The 10299-nt window shown below is 40.9% G+C and overlaps 1 protein-coding gene across 5 annotated transcripts in view; it reads left to right on the forward strand.

The window, feature by feature from the left end:
* The window catches only part of LOC115102614 (sterile alpha motif domain-containing protein 11-like), a 100540-nt gene that overhangs the window by 44874 nt on the left and 45367 nt on the right, over nucleotides 1–10299 (forward strand). For all 5 annotated transcript variants that reach the window (XM_029622743.2, XM_029622742.2, XM_029622741.2 and 2 more), the window contains exon 4: nucleotides 4475–4584. In XM_029622743.2, the coding sequence (XP_029478603.1) occupies nucleotides 4475–4584 (110 nt within the window). The remainder of the gene's footprint in view (nucleotides 1–4474; nucleotides 4585–10299) is intronic.

Consider the following 10299-nt stretch of genomic DNA (forward strand, 5'->3'; position numbering starts at 1 on the left):
CCACTCAGCTGTGCCTCGCTAGTAGGCTAATACAACAAATTAAATCCAATCAAACTTTATTTGTCACATGCACAACAAGTGTAGACCTTACCGTGAAATACTTACTTACAAGTCCTGAACCAACAGTGCAGTTCAAGAAGAGTTAAGAAAGTATTTACCAAATAAACTAAAGTAGAATATAAAAAATAATAAAAAGTAACACAATAACATAACAATAACGAGGCTACATACAGGGGATACCGGTACCGAGTCAGTGTGCAGGGGGCACAGGTTAGTTGAGGTCATTTGTACACGTAGGTAGTGAAGTGACTATACGTAGATAATAACCAGCGAGTAGCAGCAGTGTACAAAATGTCCAGTGGTCAATATAATAGTCCGGTGGCCATTTGATTAATTGTTCAGCAGTCATATGGCTTGGGGGTAGAAGCTGTTAAGAAGCCTTTTGGTTCTAGACTTGGCGCTTGTCGTGCGGTAGCAGAGAAAACAGTCTATGACGTGGGTGACTGGTGTCTCTGACAATTTTACGGGCTTTCCTCTGACACTGCCTATTATGTAGGTCCTGAATTGCAGGAAGCTTGGCCCCAGTGATATACTGGGCCGTACGCACTACCCTCTGTAGCGCCTTACGGTCATATGCCGAGCAGTTGCCATACCAGGCGGTGATGCAACTGGTCAGGATGCTCAGGGTAAATGATCAGTGTGATCATATACCACTTTTAAAAAAATATATAATTTCAAAATGGTCTGAGAAGAACAACATTGGCAGGGCAATTCTGTTTTTAATTGGTTAATGTTGCATAGGCTTATGGTTTTGTTTTTAAAAAACCTGAGCGATAGATCTCAGCTTGCATTTTGACCCAGAAAGTGATCTTGATTTAGAAAAGGTTGGTGAACGCTGGTCTACATTGTTTTTCTATATTTCATAATTCTGTAATAGATTTTAGTTTTGAGGATGAAGTTTGCCAGATAGTTTTGAGCAGTTTTGATTTGTCATGTGACATGTTTCATTTACTGTAGCCATGAAATGTTATGTTATGTTATGTTGTGTTATGTTATGTTGTGTTATGTTTTGTTATCTTAGGTTGTCTTATGTTATGTGTTATATTGTCTTATGTTATGTGTTATGTTATGTTGTGTTATGTGTTCTGTTGTGGTATGTTATGTTTTGTGTTATGTTATATTGTGTAATGTTACGTGTTATGTTGTGTTATGTTATATTGTCTTATGTTATGTTGTGTAATGTTATATTGTGTTATGTTTTGTGTTATGTTGTGTTATGTTGTGTTATGTTATGTGTTAAGTTATATTGTCTTATGTTATGTGTTATGTTGTGTAATGTTATGTTGTGTTATGTTATGTTATGTGTTATGTTATGTTGTGTAATGTTGTGTTATGTTTTGTGTTATGTTATATTGTCTTATGTTATGTTTTATGTTATGTTGTGTAATGTTATGTTGTGTTATGTTATGTTATATTGTGTTATGTTATTGTGTTATGTTGTGTAAGATGCACTATTGTAAAGTGGCTGTTCCACTGGATGTCATAAGGTGAATGCACCAATTTGTAAGTCGCTCTGGATAAGAGCGTCTGCTAAATGACTTAAATGTAAATGTAAATGTTGTGTTATGTAATGTGTTATGTTATATTGTGTCATGTTGTGTTTATGTTATGTTATGTTTTGTGTTATGTTACATTGTGTTATATGTATTATGCTGTGTCATGTTATGTTGTGTTATATTATGTGCTATGTTTTGTGTTATGTTATTTTGTGTTATGTTATGTTTTGTGTTATGTTATGTGTCATGTTATGTTATATTGTGTTATGTTATATTGTGTCATGTTATGTTTTGTGTTATGTTATGTGTTATGTTATGTTGTTTTATGTTATGTGTTATGTTGTCTTATGTTATGTGTTATGTTGTGTTATATTGTATTATGTTATGTTGTTTTATGTTGTGTTGTCTTATGTTATGTGTTATGTTGTGTTATATTGTATTATGTTATGTTGTTTTATGTTGTGTTGTCTTATGTTATGTGTTATGTTGTGTTGTGTTATATTGTGTTATGTTGTGTTGTGTTATGTTATGTTGTTTTATGTTATGTGTTATGTTGTCTTATGTTGTGTTATGTTGTGTTATGTTGTGTTATATTGTATTATGTTATGTTGTTTTATGTTATGTGTTATGTTGTCTTATGTTATGTGTTATGTTGTGTTATGTTGTGTTATATTGTATTATGTTATGTTGTTTTATGTTATGTGTTATGTTGTCTTATGTTATGTGTTATGTTGTGTTATATTGTATTATGTTATGTTGTTTTATGTTGTGTTGTCTTATGTTATGTGTTATGTTATGTGTTATGTTGTGTTATATTGTGTTATGTTATATTGTGTCATGTTGTGTTTATGTTATGTTATCTTTTGTGTTATGTTACATTGTGTTATATGTATTATGCTGTGTCATGTTATGTTGTGTTCTATTATGTGCTATGTTTTGTGTTATGTTATATTGTGTTATGTTATATTGTGTCATGTTATGTTTTGTGTTATGTTATGTGTTATGTATGTATGTATGTTTCTCTCACGTCACCCCGCTCCTCCGCTCTCTCCACTGGCTTCCAGTTGAAGCTCGCATCCGCTACAAGACCATGGTGCTTGCCTACGGAGCTGTGAGGGGAACGGCACCTCAGTACCTCCAGGCTCTGATCAGGCCCTACACCCAAACAAGGGCACTGCGTTCATCCACCTCTGGCCTGCTCGCCTCCCTACCACTGAGGAAGTACAGTTCCTGCGCAGCCCAGTCAAAACTGTTCGCTGCTCTGGCCCCCCAATGGTGGAACAAACTCCCTCACGACGCCAGGACAGCGGAGTCAATCACCACCTTCCGGAGACACCTGAAACCCCACCTCTTTCAGGAATACCTAGGATAGGATAAAGTAATCCTTCTCACCCCCCTTAAAATATTTAGATGCACTATTGTAAAGTGGCTGTTCCACTGGATGTCTTAAGGTGAACGCACCAATTTGTAAGTCGCTCTGGATAAGAGCGTCTGCTAAATGACTTAAATGTAAAATGTAAATGTTATGTTATGTTGTTTTATGTTATGTGTTATGTTGTCTTATGTTATGTGTTATGTTGTGTTATATTGTATTATGTTATGTTGTTTTATGTTGTGTTGTCTTATGTTATGTGTTATGTTGTGTTGTGTTATATTGTGTTATGTTTTGTTTTGTGTTATGTTGTGTTATGTTGTCTTATGTTATGTGTTATGTTGTGTTATATTGTGTTATGTTTTGTTTATGTTGTGTTATGTTATATTGTGTTATGTTATGTATTATGCTGTGTTATGTTATGTTGTGTTATGTTATGTGTTATGTTGTGTTATGTTGTGTTATGTTATGTTGTTTTATGTTATGTTGTGTTATGTTGTGTTATATTGTATTATGTTATGTTGTTTTATGTTATGTTGTCTTATATTATGTGTTATGTTGTGTTATGTTGTGTTATATTGTGTTATGTTATGTTTTGTGTTATGTTGTCTTATGTTATGTGTTATGTTGTGTTATATTGTGTTATGTTCTGTTTATGTTATGTGTTATGTTGTGTCATGTTATATGTTATGTTGTGTTATATTGTGTTATGTTATGTTTTGTGTTATGTTGTGTTATGTTATGTGTTATGTTGTCTTATGTTTTGTGTTATGTTGTGTTATGTTGTGTTATATTGTATTATGCTATGTTGTTTTATGTTATGTTGTCTTATGTTATGTGTTATGTTGTGTTATATTGTGTTATGTTATGTTTTGTGTTATATTGTGTTATGTTATGTTGTCTTATGTTATGTGTTATGTTGTGTTGTGTTATATTGTATTATGTAATGTTGTTTTATGTTATGTTGTCTTATGTTATGTTATGTTGTGATATATTGTGTTACGTTGTGTTTTGTGTTATGTTGTGTTGTCTTATGTTATGTGTTATATTGTATTATGTTATGTGTTATATTGTGTTATGTTTTGTGTTATGTTATGTGTTATGCTGTGTTATGTTATGTTGTCTTATGTTATGTGTTATATTGTATTATGTTATGTGTTATATTGTGTTATGTTATGTTTTGTGTTATGTTATGTGTTATGCTGTGTTATGTTATGTTGTCTTATGTTATGTGTTATGTTGTGTTATGTTATGTGTTATGCTGTGTTATGTTATGTTGTCTTATGTTATGTGTTATGTTGTGTTATGTTATGTTTTGTCTTTTTACTATCAAAATAAATAGAGTCCCACACTCCATATATCAACTTCCAGTCATTTATTGGGTATTTACCAACGTTTCGGCATCACTGTGCCTTCGTCATGGTTCATGTTTTGTGTGTTTTTTGCTATCCTTTTGTTACTATGTGTTTGTGCCTTGTTGCGTCTTAATAACGTGTCATATAAAGCAGTGTGTTAGTTGCTAACCCCCTGACTCTGTGTGTTTCAGTCGTGACAGTGACCTCTCTAAAATCATCTCCAACCTCCACCACACAAGACAGCACGGCATGCCCGAGGACCAGCCAGCCACTGACCTCAGCACCAACACAGGACAGACAGGTAAGATACTACAAGACCTGGGATGGGGGATTGGGTGTTGTGTGTGTTTCTATATGTCTGTGTATTTCTTCCTTTTTCTCCCTGTATTCCACCAATTTGCGATAAGGTTCCGTTTTCTTTACATCAACATGAGTAATTCATCACCATTATGCATTCGTCCCTTCATTTGCTGTAATTAGTTTGATTGGGGAACTTACTGTCAGCTTATTACTGATTCCTGAAGGTGGCTCTCAAGTCGATTACCTCAGGTTCTTGTGTGCCTGTTCTATTGCACTCCAGGTTTTTCCTTAGCCCCCTGTTTTAAATGACCACTAAATAAATCGCTTTGTTTGCCATTAATCCAGTTTCATGGGCGTAAAGGACACCATGGTGTGTGTTAAGCTACAGTAAGAGCCTTCTGACAGTTTACAGCCAAACAGTTAAACCCCCTAAAAACACCAGCCACTGTTTCATCAGTTTTAGTTGTGAATCAAGACTGTTTTCGTTCAGAATTAGACTGAATGTTGGAACGTTATACTTTCAGGTAGATACTTGTGTAATATTCCTGTGTAACATGAAGTGATAAGAGTGGATTGGCATTCTGATGATAACTTTTCGGATTTGTGTCCTTGTATATTGTGATCTGTGCCCATGCATACGTATGTGTTTCATCAAAGGTATATTGAGTCATTTAAATGTTTTACGTTACCTTTATTTAACTAGGCAAGTCAGTTGCCCACAAATTATTTACAATGACGGCCTACCCCGGCCAAACCCTAACCCGGACGAAGCTGGGCCAATTGTGCGCCGCCCTATGGGACTCCCAATCACAGCTGGTTGTGATACAGCCTAGAATCAAACCAGGTGATGCCTCTTGCACTGAGATGCAGCACCTTAGACCGCTGCGCAACTCGGGGGCAAAAAAACAGTTGTCTCATTTTTCTAAAGATAGATGGTCCTATTTAGTAGACATTGAATAAACTACCACTAATAGGGATTAGCTGTGTCTGAAGTCCCCTACTGTTTTGGTGGACGAAGGTGTCAGGAAGGGCCAATTATACTGTAGGGACATGCTGTATACGTATTACACTCGAAATACTCTTTCATTCCAAACTATCTCCCAAATGTTGGGTTGGTAGTGACCCGCTTGTTTGTGGGTTAAAACTAGGTTTAGCCGAGCTAAAACAGTTTTGGTTAAATCGAGTTTGTCAGAAGAAGTTCCGGATTTTACAATATAAGATGTCTAAGATGTTAGGTGGATCCTCCGCCTGACAGTAGTCTATGGGTCAGGACAAACTGTAATTCATAGTTTGGTTTTCTTTAAAAAGTCACGACAAACTTGTAAAGTGTTACCAACAAAGTTGGTCAACCACAGATGGTTCCCATAAAGCAGTACCCATACCATGTTCAAGTGGTACATTGTTCAGTGGGGTGAGCATTACCCCCTGTGGACATTCTGTTCTTCTTCATCACATTAGTCAGAGGGGCATACGTGTGGCATAGTCACACCCCAAATCCGACACCTCGTCTTCTACTGTATCTCTCTGATCTCATCCGCCCAGAAGCTTAATTGCCCATACGGTACATAATACAGAGGAATGAGGGGGCGGAGGGATGTCTGTTTATCCCCCCTCATGTGGGTGGGGGACGGGGGTGATAAAGTCTCAGCTGTCCAATGTCTTCAGACCCATGTTTGGGACAGATTTCCCAAAAAGACCTGTCTAATCAGCTGCTAAGCCTAATGGAGAAATTAGCCTGTGAATGGTAATCTTAATGGAGAAAGACACAAAGCGTTGAGGGAGGGTAGGGGGGAGGAGGATGAGGGGGAGGGGGATGAGTGCGGTGCAGCAAGCGCCGGAGGGGGCCTGGGCCTAAAAACTGTCAGTTTGAGCATTAAAGGGAGATTTAACAGGATGGCTAAGCGGCTCGCTACGTGTCTGTAAACAAGTCCAATCCCATCAGCCACTGGCTCACATTCTGTCTGCCAGATAAATTAGAGAGAGACACACACATACACAGTAGTGCGTGTGCGTACACACACACACATGGGTGTATGTGCACATCTAACGCACACACAAACAAACACAGATGTGTACATGCACACGCACGCACACACACACGCACTTATAATTTGTGTCATATAACAGTTTTAATACCTGACACATGATATGAACTTTTGAATCGTTTTGAATCGTTTCTCCAAAGTACTGTCATGATGTTACTAGTTTCTATGTAAACTACTTAAATTGTGACTGTGGCTGTGGTGGGATTGCTCCAATATCATAGCAGACCCAGACTGGATCCCAAATGTCCCTATGGGCCCTGGTCAAAAGTAGAACACTATATAGGAAATAGGATGCCTTTTGGGATGCACACCCAGACAAACACTACTGCTAACACTAGTGCTGTACTTCTGTTACATGCTAACTGCTTTCTGTTCTGTTGTAGCATCAAGTCTATTATTGAGCTCACTCCCCACTGTCTAACTTCCATAGCAGGCCTGTGGTTAGAGAAATAGAGAGAAAGAGAGTGGGAGGGAGGGAGAGAGAGAGAGGGCGGGAGGCAGTGTGCCACAAGAAAAGTTTGTAAGAGAGAGAGAGAGAGAGAGAGAGAGAGAGAGAGAGAGAGAGAGAGAGAGAGAGAGAGAGAGAGAGAGAGATGAATGAGCGTGGTGCTGGTATCGGGAGGGCGGCTGTGGCGGCGGGCGGCAGTGTGTGTGTGTGTGCGTGTGCGTGTGTGTGTGTGTGTGTGTGTGTGTGTGTGAGGGGGGTCAGAGGAAAGGGAAGCAGGCTGCTGAGCCGTCTCCGTGCCGGAGTGGGCCGTTAATTAAATATGAGGGACAGACAGGAGGGCTGACTCCCCCCTCTAGTCCCCTCCCTCCCTCCCTCCGCCTCCCAGGCCCCTGGCTACTCTGGGGCTGTGGAAGGGAGGGAGGGAGGAGGGGAGGGCAGGAGGGGGAGAGAGCAGGGGCGCCGGGCTAAGCGTCTGGCTGCCTGTGGAAACTGTAAACCGTGGCTCTGCGGTCAGACCAGAGAGACTAACTGGCGGATAAAGGTGTTTTTGTATAGTTTTCTTTTTGTGTGTATGTGTGTTTGAAAGGGAGGATTTGTTTTTAAACAGGGTATTATTAGCCTCTTAGGGAGCGTTGGTTCCATCTTGGTCCATCACACTCCTATTAAGCAATCACACACACACACACATACACACACACAGATCACTGATATACAGTGAGTGCACCCAGCCCTAGTCTATAAATGAATGGGTTATTCTAGCTTTATTTTTCCTCTTCAATCATCTCACTCCCTAATCTCTATCCATCTCTCCCTTTGCTTTGCTATTCCCTACCTATCTTCTTCTCTATCCTTTTCTCCCCCTCCCTCTCTCTCCCTCTTTCCCTTCCCTCTCCTTCTCTCTATCTCCCCTCTCCCTCCCTCTCTGTCTCACTCTCTCTCCATCTCTGCTGTCCTGGGGTTGCGCTATGGGAGAGAGGAACAGTGTGTGTGTGTGTGTGTGTGTGTGTGTGTGTGTGTGGTGTGTGTGTGTGTGTGTGTGTGTGTGTGTGTGTGTGTGTGTGTGTGTGTGTGTGTGTGTGTGTGTGTGTGTGTGTGTGTGTGTGTGTGCGTGCGTGTGTGTGTGTGTCCTTGCGTGTGTGTAGCAGCGATGGCGGCAGTGGTGCATCCTCCCTCAGTATGAACGGAAGCTCCTCTCCCTCCCCCCCTCGGTCCGCAGCCAATCAATGAGGGGCTTTCAGCGCCGGCGGAGGCCCGGCGAACAGAGAGGGATCAATAAGTTATTAGCACCATTCTGTCAGCTGTAATGTGGAGATTGATCGGGAGGCCGCGACTCCCGGCCCACCTCTTCCCCAGCCTGATAAAGATGACAGATTAACGGAATAAGTGGAGGAACTAAGGAGTCTTGCTTTCTGAGCTGTCAGTGGCCCTCCGAGGGAAGAAAAGAGAGAGAAAAAGAGAAGAGAGGAAGAAAGAAAGATAGAAAGAAGGGATGAGGATGGAAGGAGGAGAGAAGAAGAGGCAGAGAGAGGGAACGAGAGTAAGGGATGTCCCTGTGGTTGCTTGACTGCCTCTGTGGTAGACGAGTGCGGTAGATGGCTAGGCTAGGCTAGTTCTCCCTCTGTTGAAGCCTTCTTCAGTTTTTTTCTTTCTATCTCTCCGTTCTCATCCCTCATTCTTCCCAGTAGGAGTTAACTAGTGGAAACTGGTCGGGCAGGGGGCAAAAAAGGATTCTGGCAGTTTTGGATGAAGGACTAAGGGGAAATTTGCTAGCGAGCTGGTGCGCCAGACAGGAGATGCAAATGGTAACGAAATATCTTTAGTTTGAGTGAGGGAAAAACATGAGTCAGATAGAAGCCATTGCAATGTCCTTAGCACTAAACATCATTGATCCCCAGGTAGGAGACTAGTTAGCTGGAGGAAATAGCAACTTTGGCTAATCTGTTAGCAGTTAGCAATGTTTAGCCTGAGGGGTTATACAGGTAGAAGACTAGCAGGAGCAAAGTAGAAACTGTGTTTATTAACTGTGTTGGGAGTTAAGGACTTAGCGTTTGCTCTAACAAAGCTAAGACTGATTTAAGCAGCCAGGTCGCTCAAGATTTACTGCAAAATTAGGTAAGCAGGACATCAGCAGATGACGTCAAAACTGGCCATTAGTGGGCAACAGTGAGCGCTATTACAATCAAGTAGGCTTGGGTTATGCTGGGGCGTTTATGGACAAGGGTTTGGATGTCTGATTCTGCAGTGAGACTGTAAGAGCTTGCTGGGTTTAAGGCGGGTTTCGGTGTTAAATGGAAGCGCCAACGCTTTAAGAAGCACCATTTAATTGGCTTTAAAAGCTTTCCGCCTTAAAATCCCTGACCCTCAGGCAATGGCTCAGAAGAGACACTGTCTTCTGTGAAGTCAGCCCAAATGAAAGTGTGTGTGTGTGTGTGTGTGTGTGTGCATGTGCAATTGAAGCTTTAGGTCTGATATAGGCTACTGTATTAAATCATGTGTAAAATAATCAAAAGTATTATGGTTGTGCATTTAGACACTGTAGGCCAAGGCCAGTGGTTGGAATGGAGATGGGAGAAAGGCGGAGAAGACAGGAGCTCCCATGTTCCATTCAAGTACCATGGAGAAAGAGAAAATCTCTCTCTCTCTCTTTCTCTCTCTCTCTCTCTGTGTCTCTATCTCTGGGGAGGGGTAGAGAGTGAATCTCCTCATACCCGGAGAGGAAACATCAAACAGGGGGATCGTTAGTGAACCTCCTCTCTCCGACACCAGGTTTCCTCTCCTCTCCTCCAAACCAAACATAAGCCTCCAAGACGCCAACTCTACCACTCCAAACACACTTTCATGCACATGCTTGCTTTCTTCCACCTCTCTCTCTCTCTCTCTCTCTCTCTCTCTCTCTCTCTCACTCCTTCTCTCTGTCTCTCACTCTCTCACCCTTTATTCATCTCTCTCTCTCTCTCTCTCTCTCTCTCTCTCTCTCTCTCTCTCTCTCTCTCTCTCTCTCTTCTCTCTGTCTCTCTCTCTCACTCTCTCACCCTTTATTCATCTCTCTCTCTCTCTCTCTCTCTCTCTCTCTCTCTCTCTCTCTCTCGCTCCTTCCCCAAACTGTCACCACAAAGTTGGAAGCACAGAATCGTCTTGAATGTCATTGTATGATGTAGCATTAAGATTTGCCTTCACTGTCACTAAGGGGCCTAGCCCGAACCATGAACAACAGCCCCAGAGC

This window comes from Oncorhynchus nerka, linkage group LG20 (assembly GCF_034236695.1).
Source record: "Oncorhynchus nerka isolate Pitt River linkage group LG20, Oner_Uvic_2.0, whole genome shotgun sequence".
Lineage (NCBI taxonomy): Eukaryota > Metazoa > Chordata > Actinopteri > Salmoniformes > Salmonidae > Oncorhynchus > Oncorhynchus nerka.